General features: G+C 45.2%; 1 protein-coding gene across 5 annotated transcripts; it reads right to left on the bottom strand.

The window, feature by feature from the left end:
* Window positions 1-93: 93 nt before the first annotated feature.
* Window positions 94-22,881, bottom strand: LOC110529689 (centrosomal protein of 170 kDa protein B). Of its 5 annotated transcripts, none has more exons than XM_021612127.2 (20): window positions 22,804-22,881; window positions 20,355-20,492; window positions 16,864-16,953; window positions 13,999-14,077; window positions 13,803-13,861; window positions 13,519-13,636; window positions 12,186-12,302; window positions 11,504-12,022; window positions 10,108-11,378; window positions 9,574-9,762; window positions 9,244-9,385; window positions 7,375-9,162; window positions 3,413-3,668; window positions 3,105-3,276; window positions 2,789-2,827; window positions 2,128-2,265; window positions 1,808-1,896; window positions 1,574-1,667; window positions 1,419-1,470; window positions 94-1,209 (listed from the first exon to the last, which is right to left on the bottom strand). In XM_021612127.2, exons 2-20 carry the CDS (start codon window positions 20,457-20,459, stop codon window positions 953-955), a joined length of 5,574 nt encoding a protein of 1,857 aa, XP_021467802.2. In that variant the 5' UTR covers window positions 20,460-20,492; window positions 22,804-22,881; the 3' UTR covers window positions 94-952. The 5 variants fall into 5 exon arrangements, with proteins under 5 accessions (XP_021467802.2, XP_021467803.2, XP_021467804.2 ...); XM_021612128.2 differs by having other exon boundaries at window positions 9,244-9,367; XM_021612129.2 differs by lacking the exon at window positions 2,789-2,827.
* Between the last annotated feature and the right edge of the window lie 1,151 nt (window positions 22,882-24,032).

Genomic DNA, 24,032 nt, shown 5'->3' with positions numbered 1-24,032 from the left:
CTAACCAGAATAGAAAGAGAAGTGGGAGGCCCCGTTGCACAACTGAGCAAGAGGACAAGTACATTAGTGTGTCTAGTTTAAGAAACAGACGCCTCACAATTCCTCAACTGGCAGCTTCATTAAATAGTATTCGCAAAACACCAGTCTCAACGTCAACAGTGAAGAGGCGACTCTGGGATGCTGGCCTTCTAAGTATGCTCTTTCCCCTCTTTCTGATGCTGTATAGTGTATACTGCATTTATTTGGGATCTGGAACATTGTATGACACACCATCCTAACATTCTGTACGCACAGCATTCATATAGAACAAATCTTAAGCATATTCACAATATCAGACAATCAAGTTGAGAAAAGGGAGACTGGTGGTCCGTCAGTTCATTCAGTAGCTTTTTTTCCAAGCAGTAAAATATCCAAGTCATTCAGGAACATTCAATGAATCATATTTTACAAGACAAGCACAGAACACTGCAACCAACCTCTCTAATGCTGCTCTGTTTTGCCATGTCATTGAAGTAGTCCATCACATGTTCTCATGGACACCTAGGACTGTTTTCATCAGGATTATTACTATGGTAACAAAGTTGGTGCAAGAATGTAGCCTGTCTTATCTTGGGCATCTGGCCAAGCCTACAGTACTGAGCTACTACACATTGTACAGGACAAGTAGACAAGGCATATGGACATTATTTTGTACACAATCCACTTATTAAAGCAACAAGTTACAACTTATTTTACTCAGCTTTGCCTACTTTTAGTTGAGCTTGTACAAATGTGGAAGAAGCCATTCTAAACAGTGGTACTCAGTTAAACTGGTGCTCAATTACAGTACACCTTTACCATTCAAAACAGATACAGTATACTGTATATCATGATAGTTTTACATTACAAATGACCGTGTGGTGAAGGGAGGCAGTCGCCACCAGCAGATGCTACAGAAACCTGGGAACTCTGATCAGGCCATAAAGTTTGCCCCTTTGGGGCCTCGAGTGGTCCTCTTGGTGCTTTCGTTGGCGTTGGGTTTGGAGGTGGTGGGGCTGGTTGAAGGGCCAGCACCACGCTGTCTGTCCCCAGGCCCAGTGGGCTTACTGGGGGATTTCTTCTGCCGCGAGGGGGACCTGTTGGCCTGTCCTCCTGCAGCAGCAGTAGCCACTGCTGCCACCTTAGGGTTCCCACTGCCAGCTCCACCGGGTTCCACAATGCTGTTGATCACTACAACAACAAAGGGAACAGTCCATGTTCTATTAGATTCCGTAGGCCTGCTGGATCATATGCGTTCAGCTTTATTTAGATGTCCTGAATAGGTCATGCAGACATGAAGCCGTTCAGGAAAAGCAATTCAACATCGCATTCCCAGTACATTTTTAGGAAGATTATTATTATTTTTTATCTATAAAGAAAAACCCATGTGTAACTCTTACTTTCTAGTTGTTTCTGTACTCTTCTCAGCTCGTTCAGGATGGAAGAGATTTCCTGTGACAGTAGAATTACAATTATTACGATTACACATTTTCCCATATAATGTCCTCAGTTTTACACTATCAACGTAAGATGCGACTGTCTACCAATTCTGTACCTTATTTGATGTTTTGAGGATGGGGACTTCATTTTCAGCATTGATCTTCGCTTCGATCTCCTCCCAGGCCTCAGTCTTGTTGTGGAATAAAACCCTGACAGAATAAAAAATACAAAATGCTGTATAATCCTTCAGAGCCAGGCAGAGAGGAATACATTGACTAGCTCTTTTCCATTTAACATACAATGCTAAAATTACACAAGGTAAGAGCCAAGGCACATCAAGTTCCCTTACTTCATTTTCTCAGCCAGCTGTTCTGTGTTCTCCCGAATGGCCTGAGAGAGCTGAGAAACAGGGTTCAACATCAGATTGTCTAAAATCACCTAGAGGGAGAAAATGGTGAATGTCAAACACCCAAAGTTTTCGCAAAGTAGTTTAACACACATTAATATACTTTAGTCTAATTCCCAGAAGACCAAAATTAACTGCAACAGCTCATTTTGTGTAGCCTGAGTGCCAGTTTGTTTCTGAGTGAGCCTAAGTTTCCAAATCATTGATAATTAGTGAAAGTACAATTCTAAAGGGAGGAGAAACAAGGGTGACAGGAAAGTGACCTCTTCACGGTTCCACCGGGGCTTAGAGCTTGGGTCTTGGTCATTCATGTTAGGATCCAGGTCCATGACAGCGGTAGAACCTGGCGATAGTAGAACCTTCTGGTAGTTTAAGCTGGCCTCAGGAATATGTTGGACCAGCTGGAAAGAGAATAGAATCAGTGCATGGTCCGCACGTCCTGAACAACTGACATGACCACGACTACTGAGGGAGTCAGTGCCTCAAGGCCTTCTACTGTACTTCAAGGGCACAGTGAGAATAAGGAGTTACAATATCTCTGTTATTCTGTACTAGAGAAAAATCGACCAGTGTGACTAGTGCTTTGTGATTGCATGCACCAAGGCAACATGCAGGAGTGAGAGCAGTTGAACTGTGAGCAGTGAATTTTAGTTTTGCTGGGATACAAAAAAGCGACATTAGTGGAAGGTGTCTGTTGCAGTGACAGTGAAAGTCTGAAGTGAGCCAGTGGGAAGCAATTATGGTCCAGAACATCTGTAAAAACTCATTAAGAACACATGGAACATCCCAGTATGATAAATCCAACAGCATACGAGTGTTTAGATTAGTGATGATAGCCTGAAGAGTGTGGGAGGTGAAGGAAACAAATATCAACCGTTGCAGGAGACAGACAGAGACAGACACAGACGTATCTGAGGTATGCACCTGAGATGGGAGGACCCCTCGCAAAGATGTACATGGCCTCTGTACAGTAGAGAACAGAAACATGCTCATGATAATCTAAAAAATGATAAGGGATCCTTTGCACGTGTCACTGGACCTGTACATCATTTTGATGTAAGATCTTAGTGGCACATGGTTAAAATAACTTATAGAGAGGGAAGAAAATTCCCACAGGCTCCAGTGCAGTTGTATTATGCATTAGAACATTACAAAGGGATGGAAATAACTGTACATAGCGTGAGGTGCAGGTCAGGGGGGGGCATGTTTGAAGTGTGTTATGGGTAGTGGGCGGGCTCACCTCTTCCCGGCTAGAAATGGGGATGGTGGATGCGGGCCCGGGCGTGTTGGGTGCAGAGCTGGGGGAGGGGTTGGTGCCCATTCCAGAGGAACTCTGAGAGTCCCCGTCCCCCGCCACGTCATGGATCTCACGGGCCAGGATGGCAAGGTCCTTGGCCAAGTCCTGACTGAGCCTGGGAAGACAGAAACACAAGTCACGACCACATAAAAAAATACATACGTACAGAATGCATGTTCTACAGCTGCCAATCATAAGGCTCAATATGTGGTTTCAGCCAGATGATCCATAGTGCCATTATGTCACCCTACTTTGCTATCTCGGCGCTGTGTGTGGTCCAGTTCTGGTAGTGGTCATCCTCATTCTGGACCTCGTCCTCCTCCAACTCCAGTGAGCCGGACTTGGACCGGGCAACTTCTGCAACAGCTTTCTCCTTCTGGGCCCGTGGGGTCTGTGTGGCAGCAGACATGTGGGAGGAGCGTTTGTGTTTGGGGGTTCCAGAGCTGGCCTCATATTCCTCTTCAGATGTGGAGGTGGAATCTGAACCCTTCTGCCTTTGACGGGAACCTACCAGACAACAGCACGGTTTTTCATTTGATCCATATCTCATGCAGTTACAGGATACATACAAAAAAATGTGTTGTTTTAAAGGGCCAGCCATGAAGTGCGGCAACCCTAATTTGCTCCAGGGGCAAGTGTCTTGCACAAGGGCAAAAAAGGTGTTTAAAATAAATAAAAACATTTCAGCTAAAAAAAAAATCAGTTTTTCTGCAGAAATAGGGACTCCCAGCAGCACCACCTTTAGAATATGAACAACATTAGTCATTGACAGACCCTTGGGATTGCAAATACTAGGCCACAATATTAAAAATACTAGGCCACAATATTAAAAATACTAGGCCACAATATTAAAAATACTAGGCCACAATATTAAAAATACTAGGCCACAATATTAAAAATACTAGGCCACAATATTAAAAATACTAGGCCACAATATTAAAAATACTAGGCCACAATATTAAAAATACTAGGCCACAATATTAAAAATACTAGGCCACAATATTAAAAACGCAATACACCAGCTCTGCATGATATGGGTCATTAATTATCAGTGCCTTCAGAAATGATTCACACCCCTTGACTTTTTATATGTTTGGCTGTGTTACAGACTTAAAAAAAATTGATTAAATGTAGTTTTTTTTGTGCCACTGGCCTACACACAATATCCCATAATGTCAAAGTGGAATTGTGTTTTCAGATTTTTTTATAGATTATTTAAAATTAAAAAGCTGAAATGTCTTGAGTCAATAAGTATTCAACCCCTTTGGTATGGCAAACCTAAATAAGTTCAGTAGAAAATGTGCTTAGTAACAAGTCACATAATAAGTTGCATGGACTCACTGTGTGTGCAATAGTGTTTAACATGATTTTTGAATGACAACCTCATCTCTTTACCCCACACATAGTTATCTATAAAGGTCACTCAAGTCGAGCAGTGAATTTCAAACAAAGATTCAACCATAAAGATCAGTGAGGTTTTCCAATGCGTCGCAAAGAATGGCACCTATTGGTAGACGGGTCAAAAAAATACACCATCCAATCATTAAAGATACAGGCATCCTTCCTACAAAGATACAGGCATCCTTCCTAACCCAGTTGCCGGAGAGGAAGGAAACCACCCAGGGATTTCACCACATTGTAGTTACTCCACAATATTAACCTAATTGACACAGTGAAAAGGAGGAAGTATAAAAATAAACAAAATATTCCAAAACACGCATCCTGTTTGTAACAAGACACTAAAGTAATACTGCAAAATATGTGGCAAAGCAATTCACTTTTTGTCCTGAATACAAAGTGTTATGTTTGGGGCAAATCCAATACATTACTGAGTACCACTCCATATAAAGCAAAGTTGTGGCTGCATCATGTCATGGCTATGCTTGTAATCATTAAGGACTAGGGAGTTTTTCAGGATAACAAATAAACAGAATGGAGATAGGCACAGGCAAAATCCTAGAGGAAAACCTGGTTCAGGCTGGTTCAGGCAGCAGAGGGCATCATCACACTGCTTGGTAGCAACTATACTGAGCTCCTACAGAACAAGCCAAAATACAGCCTACCAGCGTGCATCTCAAAAGGGAGACTGAGTCACATTCACTATGAAGGGTGGAAAAGGTCACTTCAACTCATTGTCAGGCCCTGTTTCAATACTCAGTAGCCCTGTGTTTTTGTGTGCACCTGAATTAGTTTTCAAATCTTAAATTTGATCATATACAGTCCCGTGAAAATGTATTTGCCCCCTTTCTGATTTTCTACATTTTTAATGCTGAATGTTATCAGATCTTCAACCAAAACATAATATTAGATAAAGGGAACCGGAGTTTACATTTTTTTATACTTATTTAATTAACAACGTTATGCAACACCCAATAACTGGTTGTGCCACCTTTAGCTGCTATGACTGCAACCAAATGCCTCCTGTAGTAGTTGATCAGTCTCTCACATCACTGTCAAGGAATTTTTGGTCCACGCTTGCATGTAGAACTGCTTTAACTCAGTAACATTTGTAGGGTTTCAAATAGGAACTGCTCGTTTCAAATCCTGCCACAACGTCTCAATTGGGATCACGTCTGTACGTTGTCTAGGCCATTCCAAAACTTCAAATGTGTTGCTTTTTAGCCATTTTAATGTAGTCTTGATTGTGTGTTTTGGATAATTTGTTTTGCTGCACTTCAGCTCACAGACAGATGGCCTGACATGCTCCAGTAGAATTCTCTGATACAAAGCAGAATTCATGGTTCCTTCTATTAAGGCAAGTCATCCAGGTTCTGGAGCAGCAAATCATTCTCAAACCATCACACTACCAGTGCCATGCTTGACCATTGGTATGAGGTTCTTTCTGTGGAATGCAGCGTTTGGTTTTCGCCAGACATAATGGGACCCATGTTGCCTAAAAAGTAGACTCCAGTTTGCCAAAAAAGCACCTGGATGATCATCAAAACTCCAGGAAGAATGTTTTATGGACAGATGAGTCAAAAGTATAACTTTTGGGACAACATGGGTCCCATTATGCCTGGCGAAAACCAAACGCTGCAAAACCAAAAACATTGCAGGAAGCGTTTGTTCGCGGTCATTGCAGATAAAAAGGTGGCACAACCAGTTATTGAGTGTAATGGGGCAATTACTTTTTCACACAGGGGCATTCGGTGTTGCAGAACTTAGTTTATGAATAAATAAATAAAATAAGTATGTCATGGTGTTATTTGTTCACTCAGGTTCCCTTTATCTAATATTAGGTTTTGGTAGTAGACCATTCAGCATGAAAAATATGTAAAAGTAGAGAAAATTAGAAAGGGGGCAAATCCTTTTTCACAGCACTGTGGCTGTCGTGGGAAGAAGGTGAGGACCAATGCGCAGCGTGGTACGTGTTCATCTTTTTAATAAAGTAAACTGAACACTGAATAACAAAACAACAAAGAAACAACCGAAACAGTTCTGTCTGGCGCAGACACACAAAGACTGAAAACAACCACCCACAAAACACAATTGAAAACAGGCTACCTAAATATGGTTCTCAATCAGGGACAACGATTGATTGAGAACCATACCAGGCCAAACACAGAAATAGAAAATCATAGACAAACTAACATAGACAACCCACCCAACACACGCCCTGACCATACTCAAACAAAAGACAAAACAAAGGAACTAAGGTCAGAACGTGACACACTGTAGGACTTTTAAATCATGAATAACAATTCTTTAGTGTAATGTGGAAAGGTGTCTGTTGCACTGACAGTTGCAGAGAAAGTCTGTATTGAGCCAGTGGCAGGCAGGCAGTTATGGTCCTGAAAAGCAGTAACCTTAAAACAGTAATTAAGAACACATACACAACATCCCAGTATCATAAAAATATGAATTTGTATCATGACAATCCCCAGTCAGTCTTAAATTTGATCATACTGTATACACTTCTAGAAAAAAAGGGTTCTTTGGCTATCCCCATAAGATAACCCTTTTTGGTTCAAAGTATAATTATTTGGGGTTCCAGGTAAAACCCAAAAGGGTTCTTCAAAGGTTTCTCCTATGGGGACAACTGAAGAATCCTTCAGGTTCTAGATACACTCTTACAAAAAAAGGTGCTATGACTTTTAAATCACAAATTACAATTCAAGATACAAAAACGTGTTCTCTGCATTGCTTTGTGCAAGCAAATAGCATGGCTATGCAGATTGAGAAGTTACTCAATGGTAACTTCAATAATACTCACTGGTTGTGCTGGAGTATTTAGTTCCGCTGGAGCGTGTGCGGGTGAGGGGCTGCTTCCCAGGGGCTCCAGACCCTCTTGTGACCCCCTGCTTTGCCCCTGCTTCACCCACTGATGTCTTCCTGACCGGCCCAGTTGATTCTGCACTCCGGTTGGAGAAGCCAGGCCGGGTTGAAGGGGTGGTGATGGAGGACTCGTTGTCACTAGGCATAGTGAAGGAGCCTGCTCGCTTCCTGGGCATGGCCAAGATGTCCAGTCTGGAGAGGAGCTTCTTCCCGTCAGCAGACACCTTGGAGGGAGCAACGATGTGGTCTGAGTTCTGGGATCCCCGGTCAGTCTCAGTACCATCATTGTCAGAGGTCTCTCCCAGGCGTGCCCTGCGCAGCATGGATGCTCTGGTGGGCCGTGGTGCCGACAGGCTGTTGGAGCGGATCAGTGCCTGCTGTGCTGCACTCTTGGGGGTCTTCCCATTGTCCTCTTTCTGTAGGGGAGCTATGAGCTTCTTGTTGCGGCTGGCGGGCCGGGAGCCGGTCTCATGGTCAGAGGCAGTGTCAGGCCAGTGCTGGCCAGAACTCTGCTGGTCCTCTGATAGGTCCAGGGATCCGCAGTTCCCCGTGCTGCGCCGCATCTGGAAGCGCTTGGCCTGCTCGGCCTTGCTGCTGGAGTTATCACCGGCAGCTGCATGGCTGCGGCGTTTCTCTGACAGGCGCTCGCGGGCCGTGGGCTGGCGGTGGCCCTTCTCCTGGACAGACGGACTGGAGGAGGACCTGGCGGCCGTCCTCTTCTTGGGGCCTGTGGTGACGTGGGTGTTCTTGTTGCTGACCAGGCTGACGGTGCTGGCTGTATCCACATCGGATTCCCCAGACAGAGAGTCGTCCATGTGACTGGAGGAACCTCCTCTCTTAGAACTGTGTCCGGAGCCTGAGGAGGGTAACTTGACCTCCAGGGAGGAGAGAGAGGCGTCTGCTGCTTCCCGGAGGAAGGGCTGTGGGTCCTTTGCAGTCTCTCTCCTCTGCTCCATGTCCCTCAGGGTGGGGTGACTGGAGATGTGGGGGAGCCTCTTAATCTGCATGTCGTCACTGGGTTGCTCCTTAGTGAAGCTCTCCTGCCTGACGAACGAGGAAGTCCCTAGAGAGTCTTTACTGGGGTCTTTAGACTCCTTGTCCTGCTGGGAGTGGAGGTTGGGGGCTGAGTTGTTTGGCTTGATGCCCAACCTCCGGGGCTCGTGGCTGCTCAGGTGCCTGATAAGGACGGTGGTGGGGAAGGTTTTGGCAGGGGCATCTCGCCCCCTATCAGGCCCCTGAGACAGAAAAGGGCTTCGGGCCAGGTCCGGCTTGCCTAAGCTGCATTCCTCAGAACCAATGTAAAAAGAGGTGGACTTGGTAGGTTGAGTCGGAGATAGCTTATCTTGACCCCTATAGTGAGGTCCAGCGTCCCCGGGCGAGGTAGCGCCACTCGCCCTCCCCTGGCTCTTCCTGGTCCTCTCCAGTACAGAGCCATCGTCAGAGCGGCTGGCATCACTCAAGCTGTCTGGGTCTACATCATCCTGGATGCACAGCCTCTGGGTGGAGTCCTGATGCCGAGGCGTACCACTACTCCTCTCCAGGGGGGTTTCGGGGCCTGGGTAGGGGGGTTCGTGGCGGATCAGGATGCTGGGGGTGGGGCTTTCTGGCTTGTCTCCGTCTCCAGGGGGAACCTGGGGAAGCAGCCTCCTGATCCTACAACTCTGGCTCCCCTCTGACTCAGAGTTATCCACGCTGTGGCTAGGCATCAACCGACTCAATCGTAAATCTAGGAAAGAGAAACATATTTTAATTCCAGTTGGCTCACATAAGTTCTGAGCAGAGCGGTCAGTGGGTGCAGACGACTCACCTCCCTCTGCAAATTCCCCTTGAGGTGGAGTACAGCCTGGTTCTGCACAGCTGTCTGCCAGACTGGCCCAGCGAGAAACCCACTTAGGCCCCTCCTCCTGCGCTGCAGTGTTAGAAGACGGCACCTGAAACCGTGTAGGAAACTATGAGGGGTTAGATGCAGCTATACAGAGCACAACGTCGAAGGATACCCACCATTATAATCTCCTTCCAAGAACAATCCTAACATTGTAAGGAGAGACACTGTAGAAGCCAAAGGGAGTAAAGGAAGGACAAATAATAAACTTATTAAGTCCCTTATTTCTCCAGTAGCGTAGGACGGTGAGGTTACCTGGAAGGGGCCTGAGGGGGCCCCACTGAGAGCGGCTGGGTTAAAGCCATGCATAGACACTGCTTTCATTTGATCCACAGTGCTAGCGTCACTAGGCCGGAGCATTGCCGGCTCGTCCTTGCCATCATTAATGATGGGTCTATACACTCCGGCACCACTGTACTCCGGTGAGTCGAGGACACCAAACACCTGTCAGGGAGGGACAGAGCATGCATGAGGTAGGTAGGAGAAGAGAAGGGACAATGGGACTTTGCAAGGGGAAGAAGGAAGGACGGGGTGGAAGGGGATACTGGGTAAGGAGAGGAAGTTCTCAGCATGCATCCCTCAAGGTATTCCTATTAAGGTATCGTATTGTTTATTCTAGAACTATACCACTTGTTAGAATTGTAGCAATCCAAACAGTGGAGAAGATACAGTACAATAATTATACGCAGCATGTGAAAAGGTCCACCATCCCACCAAAGAAGTCATGGTGGTGACAGACTTTAAAAATTGAGAATGTTTATGGTGAACCTCCGGCTGCTACAATCTCACCTGGTCGATCATGTTGCGTGCCTCCTCTACCTCTTTGTCCTGGGACTCTGTTTCGATGGTGTACGTGCCGGCATCACTCAGACTGTCCTCTTCTTCGTTCCTCACCACCCTGGAGGCTTTTGGGTCCACCCCACACACCCCCAGACCCAGCGGCATTAGAGGGGTCGTGGAGGGGACGGCTGAGCGAACTGGAGAGGCAGTCTGGACAGGGCTGCGGGACGGGGGCTGAGAGAGGGCTAGAGCTGGGGAATGAGGGGCAGGAGTTGGAGAGTAGGAACGTGGTGCTGTAGTTTGCAAGGGGGTGGAGGGATAGGAAACAGAGGAAGGGGGGTCTAAGGGAGACGGAATGCGGGTGCGAGAGGGTGACATCATCACCGGGGGAGCGGACATGGGAGGAGACGTCTTATCTCTGGTGGGGGACAATGCTCCGTGGGCTGCATCCTTCATCAGGAACTCTGCTGCAAACTCCTGGGCCAGCTTGGACTTCTTCCCCACACTGCCAAACAGCTTGATGGTGATGCCAGAAGAAGCACGAGAAGAAGGCCCAGAACCGGAGGAAGACGAGGCACTACCTCCACTCAGGGGCTCCTCTGTCTTCTCCCTCTTCAGGGAGCTCGACCTCAGAGGCCCGCCATGGCCCTGGCCCTTCAGAGGAACAGTCACCTGCTGGGTGGGGGGGATGTGTCCGTGCATGGAGTTTGGCCTCTCCCCGCCCTTCCGCCGCTCCAGCTTGGCCTTGAGGGTGGAGTAAGAGTCTGCGTGGGCGGGGTTGGCCGTGAAGGACTGGGAGCGTTTTTTGCGCGGGTTATCGAAGAACTCGATGATGAATGCTTGCTGGCTGAGTGGCTCCTGGGGGTCGGGCTTAGAGGGGCCCATGGTGGGGGAGCGAACCTCAGGCGGGCTTTCAGACAGGGGCCTCTCAGGGACCACAGGAGAGACTGGGGTCTGTTTGGGAGGAGAAAACTGAGGCTGGAGTAACATTTGTGATGGAACTGACGGGACTGTCTGGTGTGGTTGGACTGACAGCACTGTCTGTTGTGACGGCACTGACTGGTCAGACTGAATTGAATGGTGCGACTGGACTGTCTGCTGTGACGGAACTAATTGGTATGACCGCACAGTCTGTTGTGACGGTTCTGACAGCTCTGACTGGGAAAGCTCAGACTGGATCGAATGTTGCGACTGGATCCGGTGGTGTGACTTGCTTTGCTTCCCTTTCCCTAAAACCGGGTCCTCAGAATCACTCTGGGTCCCATCGTCATGCTGGTGTCCTAGAAACAGATACATTCAAACCACAAATGAGGGACAGAAAACACACACACAGCCCCTTCCCAAACCTCCCAACACCATACAGAATTCTATGAACGTTTATTTTTTTAAAGTACCACTCTCTTACCTTTGAGGCTCTTGATGTTTACGGCCTGGTCACTCTTGACACTGTAAACATCCTCACACGTGGGACGCCTTCTCATCATTCTCACATCACTGTGCACCAACCAATCTGCTACCTTGCACTCGGCTGACATCACCTCAGTGGGCGTGGTGGCCAGAGTTTTGCCGGACACCTGCTGCTGTTTCTTCTGGCGCGAGGAGAACTTGGTGACATGGTCCTTGATCTTGATCTTGCCTGGGGTGCAATCGTCAAACTCTATGGTGAAGGAGGCGTGGCTCTGCACCACGGGGGGAGTGGGCGAGGTGGGGGTGGAAGGGGCATGGGGCGTGTCCGTGTCCTTGGTGGGGATCTCGTGGAGCTCTGCCCCCGGGGACTTGGGATGCAGCTGAAACTCCTTGGTAGGGATCTCAAAGTAGCTGGGCTCCCGATGGTAGGAGAAGCTGGACTTGCCCTGGGCGTCCCTGTACTCGAACAGGGAGCCATTCACCTCTGAATCTAACGCTGAACCTTCTTTAGGAATCTCTGCAAATGGATAGGTATGAAAGCACCAATTTGGCTACACAAGCAAATCAAAAGACAAGCATAAACCATTCTTTGTGCATTTCTATTCTTTAAAAAAGGAAATGCAAACATTTTTACATGATATTTCCTAAATGAAAATGGTGTGAATCGAAGATTCACTGACCTGGGTGACCCTCCTCTGACCGATGTCCCTCACTGTGTTGTCTTTTGCTGGCCGCATCCTCCTCCCCCCACCATGAGGGCTGGCCATACAATGGAGTGGGCCGGGAGGTTGGAGTCTCTGAACACGCAACACACACACACACACACACACGAGAGGACTCATTTCTCTGCAGCAGTCATCATCTACTATTGGTCCACTGGGAGTTTAGAGAAAGAATATTCAAGGTTTGTCTCTACCGCACTAGAATACATCAAATCAGACACACATAAAGCTTGTTATTTATGACATAGTATTTCATCCAATGTGTCCAACACATCCAGTTGATCTCGAGGCAGCGCTCGTTCAAGGTTTTTCCTGCCGAGGCTACAGTGTTGATTTGAGTAAGGATCCAGTTGTTACCCACTGGATTATAGTTATGCCGTCACAGCCTCGCAGGGCAAGCATAAAGTATCAGGGAATCATCAGCCAGAGGTCACAACACAGGCTTTAGTCGATAGATAGTTGATCGTGACCTGTTTATGACGGAAGGATTACTCTCTGGCAGAGCAATTGGCAGTGGGGATGCCAGTGTGAATTACAGAGCAAAAAAAAATCCAGCAGGCCATCGGAGCTGAGACTATGGGTGCGGTAGCCATCACCATGGAGACTGGATATGTCCGCATGCAGCCGCCGACGAGGGAGAGAGAGGGGTGACAAAGAGGGGGAGCATGTTGAAATAGGATGAGCTGATGCTGACATCATGGTCGAGGGGACATTTATTTATTATTGAGGAGCAGAGCAAAGTTCAAATACTCATCATCCTCACACCATACCCTTCCAGATATTACTGAGTCACAGTTTATAAATCAGAATAATCCTGGATCATTCAGCCAAGTTAAACAGCTGTGTTAGTATCATCCCAAAAGAAATAGAAAAACACACCATGTCCCTCCACAGCAGACGCGGAGGGGCGACATCGGCGGATGCAGTGGATTGAGACGCAGCCCAAAAACAGATCTCTCTAGCTTAAGCTGACGGATTTCGATGGGGATTTTTGTATTAAATCAAAATCAAATATTATGTTCATTAGATTGACGCAATCTTACGGATTAATCAGTGAGATAAATGAAAAGAGAGCAACCCACTATGTCCCAACTCCCGGAGTTGTTGTGAGCTCAAAGCCTCTATCACATAATGTAGTTATCCAAACAGGTATATCAATATGAGCACGACATGTATCTAGACCTCCTACTAATGAGCTTTGTTTTATGAGAGAAAAAAAAAAACACACATACCGTGGAAATACACGGTGGAAGAGCATTTAAACAGGTTTGAAGCCTTCGCTAACGCTCACCTTGAGACAGAGATTTCCTGTCCGTCTTCTCTAGCTTGGACCTGTCATCCAGGTGCTCAGCCCTCTTCCCCTCTGAGGCTCTCAGACCCATCTGCAGCTGGCTGGTGTACTTCTCATGCTGAAACAGCAGGAGGCGCAACACAACTCAAAAAACAACACACAGGTTGCCTAAGAGAGCTCCAGCTAAATGATGCGATGGTAGACCAGTACGGTCTGAAAAGCTAGTCCGGGTTAGGGTTTATTGTTGAATACAGTTGAGGTTTGCATTAGCATAGAAAGCTGACCTTGAGTGCCTCCTCTGGGACTTTGTGTTGGCTCTTCTCCAGGACGTACACATGGGAATGTAAATACTAGGTTAAGGCAATAGCCAATCACATCACAGACAAGCAATTTCAATCAAATGCCAAAGCCAATGTTGATTATGCATATATGGCACAAGAATTATGCACTGATGACGTGAGTGAGGGAAAAAAAGGATATCATATCCGAAGCGAATGACATCAGACAGCTTGAGGGTAATATAAATCTGGTCTGGGATCCTCAGGTCATTCACAAAGGTCTAGAGGGGAACACAACATAGTTGGTTACTGTAAACAGGAGATGTTGAAGGATCACATGTAACATGAGTCTCCACGAGGTCCTGGGATAAACACTGTGCACCACTCATCCACCTTCAACACAAGAGCAAGAATTTCAGTGGTATTTCAGTCCAGTACAGAAGAACAACTGTATGGCTAAGGTGAGGGTAAACTAGTGGCACAGCCCACTGGACCATATGTGAAGAGAAAACAACCCGGATGCAAACAGGAGATGTTTGCTCGAGATTTAACAACGCATAGATACAAGCCCTTAGCCTAACGGTAGCGCTTGGCTAATTTGACATGATCAATCCAGTCTAGTGGAAGCTATTTGGAAAGTGTCCATGTTGCCCACCTACTACTGAGGGAAGTCTGCATCAGCTGCACAACAAACAGTTCAGTGAACTATATAACAGCTAATCTCCCGCTCCGACCCAACAATTTCCCATCTCACAGCACTATCCAGAGGCTTTTACAATTTAAAGGGAAAATAGTTGCTTGACTACTCAGCAGCACTGTTGGTCTACAGTTGTCATGTTGTATGTCATTATGACCTGGGTAGTTTGGGTCCTGGATGCTGATTAGACAATATACCATGGGTATGACACAATAATACTTGTTTACTGTTCTATTTATGCTGGAAACAAGTTTAGAATAGCAATAAGGCGTCATGACTAAGAACAGCTCTTAGCCTTGGTACAGCGCCTTTGGAAAGTATTCAGAGCCCTTGACTTTTTCCAGATTTTGTTACGTTACAGCCTTATTCTAAAATGTATTCAATTGTCGTCCCCACCCCTTCAACAATCTACACACAATATCCCACAATGACAAAGCAAAAACAGTTTAGACATTATTGCAAATGTATTAAAAATGGAAATATCAAATTTACATACGTATTCAGACCCTTTAGTCAGTACTTTGATGAAGCACCTTTGGCAGCGATTTCAGCATCGAGACTTCTTGGATATGACGCTACAAGCTTGGCACACATGTATTTGAGGAGATTCTCCCATTCTTCTCTGCAGATCCTCTCAAGCTCTGTCAGGTTGGAGCTTTGTTGCACAGCTATTTTCAGGTCTCTCCAGAGATGTTTGATTGTCCCTGCCGCTGAAAAACACCCCACAGTCTGCTACCTCCACCATGCTTCACTGTAGGGATGGTGCCATGTTTCCTCCAGACGTGACGCTTGGCATTCAGGCCAAATAGTTCAATCTTGTTTTCATCAGACCAGAGAATCTTGTTTCTCATGGTATGAGAGTCTTTAGGCGCCTTTTGGGAAACTCCAAGCAGGCTGTCATGTGCCTTTTACTGAGGAGTGGCTTCCATCAGGTCACTCTACCATCAAGGCCTGATTGGTGGAGTGCTGCAGAGATGTTTGTCCTTCTGGAAGGTTCTCCCATCTCCACAGAGGAACTCCGTCAGAGTGACCATCCGGTTTTTGGTCACCTCCCTAACCAAGGCCCTTCTCCCCCGATTGCCCAGTTTGGCCAGGCGACCAGCTCTAGGAAGGTGTTCAAACTTGGTGGTTCAAACTTCTTCCATTTCAGAATGATGGAGGCCACTGTGTTCTTGGGGACATACAATGCTGCAGAATTTTTTTGGTACCCTTCCCCAGATCTGTTTCTCGAGCCAATCCTGTCTCGGAGCTATACGAACAATTCCTTCGATCTCATGGCTTGGTTATTGCTCTGACATGCACTGTCAACTGTGGGACCTTATATAGACAGGTGTGTGCCTTCACAAATCCTGTCCAATCAATTGAATTTACCACAAGTGGACTCCAATAAAGTTGTAGAAAGATCTCAAGGATAATCAATGGAAACAGGATGCACCTGAGGTCAATTTCGAGTCTCATAGCAAAGGGGCTGAATACTTATGTAAATAAAATATTTCTGACATTTACAAAAATGTCTAAAACCTGTTTTCACTTTGTCATTATGGGGTATTGTGTGTAGATTGCTGAGGAACATTTTTTATTTAATACATTTTAGAATAAGGATGTAACATAACCAAATGTGGAAAAAGTCAAGGGGCCTGAATAATTTCCGAAGGCACTGTATATTTTAAGCAATGAGGCACGAAGTGGTGTAGTATATGGCCAATATACCAAGGCTAAGAGCTGTTCTTAAGTGGAGTGCCTGGATACAGCCATTAGCTGTGGTATATTGGCCACATACCACAAACCCCCAAGGTGACTTATTGCTGTTATTACATGGTTACCAACATAATTAGTAAAAAAGTTATTTCAAAGTTTTTTTGTTGTTGGTCATACCCGTAGTATACGGTCTGATATACCGTACCACGGCTTTCAGCCAATCAGCATTCAGGGCTCTAACCGTCCAGTTTATAAACACCCATGTAAAATAGATAACCAGCTTAAGCAAGCACTTAATGGAACGTTTCTTCTATGCTAAGCTTAGAACTAGCATTTACATTGTCACTGCACAGTAGCTTACATACAGCCTGAGCAGATAGTTTCTGTGTTTCTAACGTCATAGGACAGCTCTTAACCATTCATAATTCTCTGCTTCTTTTAGCTAGCATTAACACACCCATGTAAAATAGATAACCGGCTTAAGCAAGCACGTAATGGCACTTATCTACTATGCTAAGCTTAGAACTACTTAACAGAACACTGAAACATCTAGGGCCTTTTTATCTCTGTGTGTAGTAAGGGGAGTCCTTGTACCAAAGACCGTTTAACTTTCTATTGAAAGTATTTTAGCTTGTACCTTCCTCTTTACCCCTCCCTCCCCTGGGTACTCACTCCATTGAGGCTGCCCAGGTCTTTGACCAGGTGCTCATCGGTAGCAGGGTTGTAGTTGATGACGGCATGCTGCTTGTCCACACTTCGAGACTGGAAAAGAAAATGAGAAAACCATGGATGGTTTACTTCCACTGTGCCCTACAATTACAATCTCTTTTTAAATAAATTTCATACTACAGATGTAGGACCTTAATTTGATCACCCTATTGTAGGATACATTTCCCGCAATGCAGAAAAAGATAAACTTGTAGTGCAGTTGAGGTTTAAAAATACTTAATTATCCTTTACAAACAATGTACCAACCCCTACAAAAATGTCCATGAATTATAATCCACATTTTATCTTGCTACAAGATTATTTTCCTGCTGTAGAAAACTGGCTCAAATTAAGATCCTACACCTGTACCTTAAGATGTACCATTACTACACATGACAGTGACTGTAAAATCTATAATTTACATTCTGCAGTGATGCAATTTGCAGGACTATTTTCAATACCTCCATTACTCATATGAAGTAAGCAACATGTCAATACTGTGTATGATACTCTATACCCTCATGCTAGGAAGTTAACGGTTACAGGCACATATGTCAAATACTTGATTCAGTCCCTATGGGAACCAACAGAACAGAACCAAAAGTGCTAACTCGTGCCAAGACGACATGTAGCCGAACTCCTGTTTCTCAACTACATGTGAGGGAAAGACTTCACGAGCTAAATTCAATACAGCTCACCATAAGACTCCTCAAACTAAGCCACGTGGATTCCATTAACCACACGTGTTATTTTCTCGTGGGACGCGACTACGCAAAAGTTAGAACACTGTCACAACCATAACACCATTTAAAAGACGAATAATTCAATCCCACCAGACTAAAAGCGTGTGTCTCAGGAATCTGAGCGATGCATGTCCAACAGGCCTCTATAAAAATGCAAGGAAACTGGAGAATGACTCACTAGATAATTAATAGCATCTAGTTGTATTTGGTGAATTGTATGAATGATGAGCAAAAGAAAATGTACTTTACAGTCCCATCCTCCTACTCACTACTGCCTTGAACATGCCTGTGCTGAGTACACTAACACAATGGCAGGCGTTTGCCTTGATAGTCACTACTAAAGAGCAGTGTTTCTCGATCCATTTCTCAATACATTCCCCACCCACAAAACAAGTTACTAAAAAGTTGGCCATGTCAGTTGAAAATGATTTCCCTACTATGACAGGGGAGAAGGCTAGACAGTGGAAGGAAGAGGGAAATGTTCCAATGTGGATACATCCAGGAAGTGAAATGGGTCAGAGACGAAACTCAACCACATCATGACAGGAGCCACCATCCAGACAAGTATCCAGAGTGCTTCAGACAGACCAAAAGCATTCTGCCTAGCCAAGTTGCTAGGCTAGTTCAGTGCAAAAATCACTGTTAAACACATAATGATGAAAGACCTAGTGATACTGAAGCCTGATACAAGAGACAAAGGGTGGTAGTCCAACTCAGTCATGAACCACCTCAGGTGGGGGGCCCCATACCACTGAACAAAATACTCTATGGCAGTAATGGCACTAAAATGGCTAAGGGCCACAATGCTACTATCAAAACCGTAGCTTTGTACAAGCATTGTATCCGTTTTCAATTAATAATAACATCATGACAAATAATCCAGTTCAATAAAATGGTGTAGTTGCACCAGTGTGTCATATATTCAAAATAGTGTTTGGAGCTACACAATACCATCATTGTTGCCAGATGTATGAGGTAACTTTCACCGCTAAACAAATAAAAAAAAAGGTGATAAATAGTGCTGGAATCAGACACTGCTGTGGCTCGGCAGGTAGGAAGGACAAAGGCCTGTTATCTGTGGCCAACAATATGGAGGAAGTGTAAGTTACACACAACACAGAGAAGAGAAGACCTTTGTCCCCTTCAGAGGGCTTCGGGAGGATAATGAGACTAACTTTAAAGTGCAGGTATACTAACAAATTGGGTTTAGATTGAAGGAGCGGGTGAGAAAGCATTAGTCCTATAACACAATATTGTTCCCGGATGGCAACAAGCCACCCATTCGCCGTGTGAGGAAAAAGTCCATCTCAGCTGTTGCTATTGGCAACAGATGGCCACATCAGAAGACACTCTGGGGCAGACAGCTCTGCATCATCAGGATCTCCGAGCTGGCGCCATGGCAACTGGTAGGAACTATATACAGTATACTGTACATAAAATTAAAAAACAGGCCGCATTTTGGATCATGCCAAGGTTAATAACTCCCAGCGCTCTAAACAGCCTCTTTTTCACTTCAGACTTTTGTTGATAACTGAGGTCTTCCTCTAGTAGCAAATCAGAGTGTATCTAGGTGTTGCTTTTTGTCATATCAAGGGCTGAGGCTTTGACTGGCCAAAGCCTGACACCAATAGTAGATAGCCAGTCGTCTTGTTCAGAGTAACGTTACAGTCATCTGAACTATGCAGTGAAATGGTACATCAATGTGGCTATAAATATCTGTATGTAAAATGACGGTGCTGTTCCACCCACACATCAATAAGGAAGGTAGTGATCTCCAGCCGACAGACAAGAGTGCTAGCCCGAACCAGATGACAACCTTATCGACATACCATCTCATTGACCATCCCAAAATAAGAGACCTTTGTTGAGAGGCGTCTGCTTCCTTCAGTGATTTCTGTGATGTTTGACATCCATTTCCCCTTTATGCCACCCCTTCCTACTGTATGGTAGCCAATCAGATAGTCCTAAAAAGAGCCTTTACCATTACAAATAGTCAGCCAGTGTTTCTGGAAGGATTCTGAGGAGGTTCCCATTTTGTCTTAGCCCAGCACTAACACACCTGATTGAACTAATCAACTAATCACTGAGCCCTTGATTAGTTGAATCAGGTGGGATACAACAAAATTGGGCACCCCCTGAAGGCTCCTCTGATTGGATTTAAAAAATACTAGTCTATGCTACTGCACTGTAGAAACCCTTGCACAGGTCCTCCAGACAGCAAACGCTGACATGATCGGATAAAAGTGAGCATGCTTTCAGAAGGAGGATAGATTTTGAGTGTTGATCAATTTGTTGTCTTTCATGCTACACAGGAAAGAGACAGCGGCTGAAGAGGCTTTTCTGACTGGGTGGATGACTCACTGTCCCATGGGCACAACTACCTTCTGCTAATGGTGCCCATGGGACAGTGAGTAAACTACCCCATCAGACAACCCTCTTCAGCCTTTCTCGCTTTCCCGTGTAGCATGACAGACAACACAGTTTTATTTACTGCCCTACTCCAGCCACAGACATCATCTCTGAATGATCTTAGTAGTCACTGAGTTTTACTCACAGACTCCCCCTCTTCCTCGTGAAGAAGAGGACTACATGGTATACAACAGTATCTCTAGTTATCTGCGCCTGAGGGTAAGATGATGCATTAGATTAGAGAGTAACATCAATATTAAGCTTTTTAAAGGAGTTTGTCAGGGCCAGGGCCACGTCACCTACTTGCAGCATCAGCTCACAGTCCTCCCGGCCCACGAAGATCATCTCTCGTGGAAGACGGTGGCGGGTGCCAGAGCTGCTGACCAGGAACCATGATGTCACGCTCATCTTCACAGGCCCCCTGGGAAACCCCTTTGCATCCTGGGACACACAGGAGACGCATACAGTATGTCAGGGTAGGACACGTGCAACGTACAGTATGGTATCCATTCCGGGAGGTAGCCATCACCATAATCATGAACAATCGATCATACTGACCAATTGTCCCTTAAAATATGTCGAAATGTTTTTTTGCCATCATAAAATGCATCCAATGGGCAGGTCTCTCCATTAGATAGACATTTTGTGGCACATAAATATTTACATTGCTCCAGTGTTGTGGTAACACACAAAGTCCAGCACACTGTCAAGTCTTGTAGACACATTAGCAAATAGAGTTAAACGATGTCTAGAAAACGTCAAAGAACCGTAACCTATTCATCAACTCAACCAACAAACTATCAACTGCTGATTTCAATGCTGTCACTTTCCATTGTACATCGATCTGCTCAACGTAGGCCTTGCTATGGACACCCTTGAGGGAGCAGGACATGAATTGATTGACCTGTTATTTGAGTTCACTTGTTCACTCACAGGACTATTCATACTGCAGTCCCAACATGCCGTGCAGGATGCTGATTCACAGGAAATAACATGAGAAAGGGTGGTGGTATCAGTGAAAAATCAAAGGCAGGTTTATGCTTGGGTGGAAATGAGATTGAGAGCATTTTTTTCAAATGACACTAATGAAGCATTCCGTGAGAATGATCAGTAACTACTGTCAGTGTGCCTTTGCAATGGTTTAATGTCACCAACAGGGAATGGTACTTTAGCTAGGTCAGTGGTGTAGGTAAGCCCATAGCCCTCTGTTTAGAAGTCTGCGCTGCTATGACACCACAAGCTTTGGGACTGGTGGCAAGGGATGTGAAACAGAGGGCCCAAGATGCTACGTTGTAACTAAAACACTGGAACCACGCCCTAGACCAGAGAGGGCCAGCCCTCTCCTAGAGAGCTACTGGCTGCTCAGGCTTTTGTTCCAGCCCTGCTCTAACACGCCTGATGTAACTCATTAGCTGCTCATCAGGATGCTGAGTCACGTGTATTAGATCAGGGTTGTTAAGGACAGGGGGATACTGCTAGCACGGCGATAGCGATATAGCACAGCCTTATAGCACTGAAATGAAGAGGGGCTTTAATAGCAGCAAACAGCATCGCAGGCCTTTGATCTGTAATCGGAATTCTTGTCTTTCAACAGGGAGGTTTAAGCTTAAAAAAGGGCCAATGTACTGCAATGGACAAGGGTGGTGTTGCTCTGATACCAAACGAAGGCAACAATGCTCACATTAGAAATAAATGGAGAGAAGAAGATGGAGAGGTCTTTATAGCAGCTAGAACGTGGATGGAAGATCCCTGCCCTATCCCTACAGCACTGTGATATGACTTTTTAAGACCACGGTTTTGTGTAATATCACATTTCATTGAGGTTTCTCACATTCAATAGTTTGTCCCTAACTAGAATCCTCACTACAATAGCTCCGTGTTACAGTGAACACCCGAGAAAGTGGTATTGCTGCTAAGTAAGCCTTACAGACACCCAAAACCAGAGCTGCCCGTACAAAATAACAATGTAGGCCTATGGTGATGAATATTATTACTGCATAATAGGTAGCGACATACTGACTATAAGAAATCTCATCTCAAATGGAAACAATGGAACATATTTCTGAAGCAAATCTTAATGATTCATAAACACACGTATTATTCATACTATTATTCATACTAAGAATAGGCATCGCATCAATTTCCACACTACATTTACAGGCCGGTGTCAGTAGCCAATAAGATGCACGTGATAGCCTACATAATGTCTGCACGCCCTCTTTGAAACATGCACACCGTTATAGGATCATTGAAATCCCAGTTACATTCAAGCTCAACCTAAATGTGTCCTTGAGGCGACCTGACTCGCTTCTTCAATAGTTTCTCCAACGCCTTTAATTTGTTCATTATTAAATAACCGGATCAGACAGCGCAGCTGGTGCCGGATGCTCGCTGGATGATGATGTCTGCCTTATATGCCCAGCACTATTGTTAGTTCAAATAGTCCTACTGCGATACAACGTATCGTAACGTACAATTGGCTGGGCGCAATAGCCTAATAGCTATAGGCAGAGGATGCAACTGTCGATACTGCCATGGACAGAATGCTACAATCAATGTAGCTAACATTAAAAAGGCGCGTTTAGCGCCAAAAGGCTGGAGTAGGCTACTGCCCCATTCAGTGAGGACCAGCTAGATCTTTATCGTTTTAACCCAAAATATATCGCCGTCGACCATACCAAATAAGATAGGCCTAGGCCACTGGCATGATGAAATAATGTAAATTTCTAATATTGAAATCCTCACGACCTACCTACAATATTCCAGATGCTGCTCCCCATAAAAAAGCAACAAACGATGTCACCATCAAATAGACAGCACCAGCCCAGTCTGTGGTCAAATGTGGCTTCAAATCGATCTCGTTACGCGGGTCCAGGTGAACAACTTGCACTTCGGGTGAGGATATCGATGCTGCTGTTATGGCATTTCTGTCTGCCCAGCGCGCCGCCTCCAAACGCCCAGCAGGACCAACGGCGAATATCAGATGCTCAGTTATCTGGTGGTGCACCTGCTCTAATGTATGCCGAATGCAGGATTGTATAGCTATGTCTATCCCAAATAAATATGAACAAGCGTTGTCTAACGAAGATTCGTTGCAGATTCTTGCTGAAATATTTTTGGATATTGAAAATGTGGTTTCAAAATCATTCACGTGAGGGGCATTGGACACCGTTATGTGATGACGTCACGTCTTTTGTTTTCATTATAATAATAAAACATATTGTAGTGTAGGCTGACAGCGAATTTTGAATTGCTGATACGAATTCAAATGTTGCAAAAGTGTGTTATTATTACGGATATTGACTGTGCCTTCTCATCCCACCCGGACTGCCAGGTAGGCCTGGTAAACTACATGTCTGTACCTCGCGCTTTTGGATAGCCTGTAAATCCACGCCCTTGATTACATAGTAGCCTACAGGAGGCTATTGAAATTGGTGTAATTTCTGTTAATGGTCAATTATAAATAATGAATTCAAATCAGCTTCCTGTAAAACTATCATGTCATGGATGATTTAGATGCTTAATTTGTCCATTATGTGCCCCAAAAAATCTAATGCTTAACCTTTCATGTCTGTTCTTATTTTGTGATCTTGTTATGATTACACTTTATCCAAGATGGGCCTATCTTGATTAAGATTAACGGCAAATAATGCAACCTTCACTATTTACTACATTCAATAATAAACTGCATAGCCTTTTGAGCCAGAAGATGGCGCACTATGCATGCCAAATATGGCTTTGCTGAAATAGAATTTCCTTGAGGAAATAGCTGAAGAAATAACATCCCAAATGTAATGCAAAATGTCCTTCAAATCTAGGATTGTTTTTTTTTTAGGATAAGGGCTAGGGGCCAATTGAGAATTCAGCAATTGGCTGTGTTGCTCCCTCCACATGGAGCTCCAGAACCGAGCTAGACTCACAGCTGGACCCCGAAAACCCTGTGTTTGTCTCCCTAGACCTCTGCTCCCTATCCTGGGCTGG

This window comes from Oncorhynchus mykiss, chromosome 8 (genome assembly GCF_013265735.2).
Source record: "Oncorhynchus mykiss isolate Arlee chromosome 8, USDA_OmykA_1.1, whole genome shotgun sequence".
NCBI lineage: Eukaryota > Metazoa > Chordata > Actinopteri > Salmoniformes > Salmonidae > Oncorhynchus > Oncorhynchus mykiss.
This window is presented reverse-complemented; position numbering and strand designations above follow the sequence as displayed.

What these genes read in the sequence shown, in the direction of transcription:
- LOC110529689 (XM_021612127.2), bottom strand. Translation starts at nt 20,459, where the DNA reads ATGAGCGTGACATCATGGTTCCTGGTCAGCAGCTCTGGCACCCGCCAC. An exon ending in TCCCAGAGGAGGCACTCAAG is followed by an intron (nt 13,637 to 13,802) that starts GTCAGCTTTCTA and finishes CTGCTGTTTCAG; the next exon opens with CATGAGAAGTACACCAGCCA. An exon ending in AGGGGAATTTGCAGAGGGAG is followed by an intron (nt 9,163 to 9,243) that starts GTGAGTCGTCTG and finishes TCTCTTTCCTAG; the next exon opens with ATTTACGATTGAGTCGGTTG.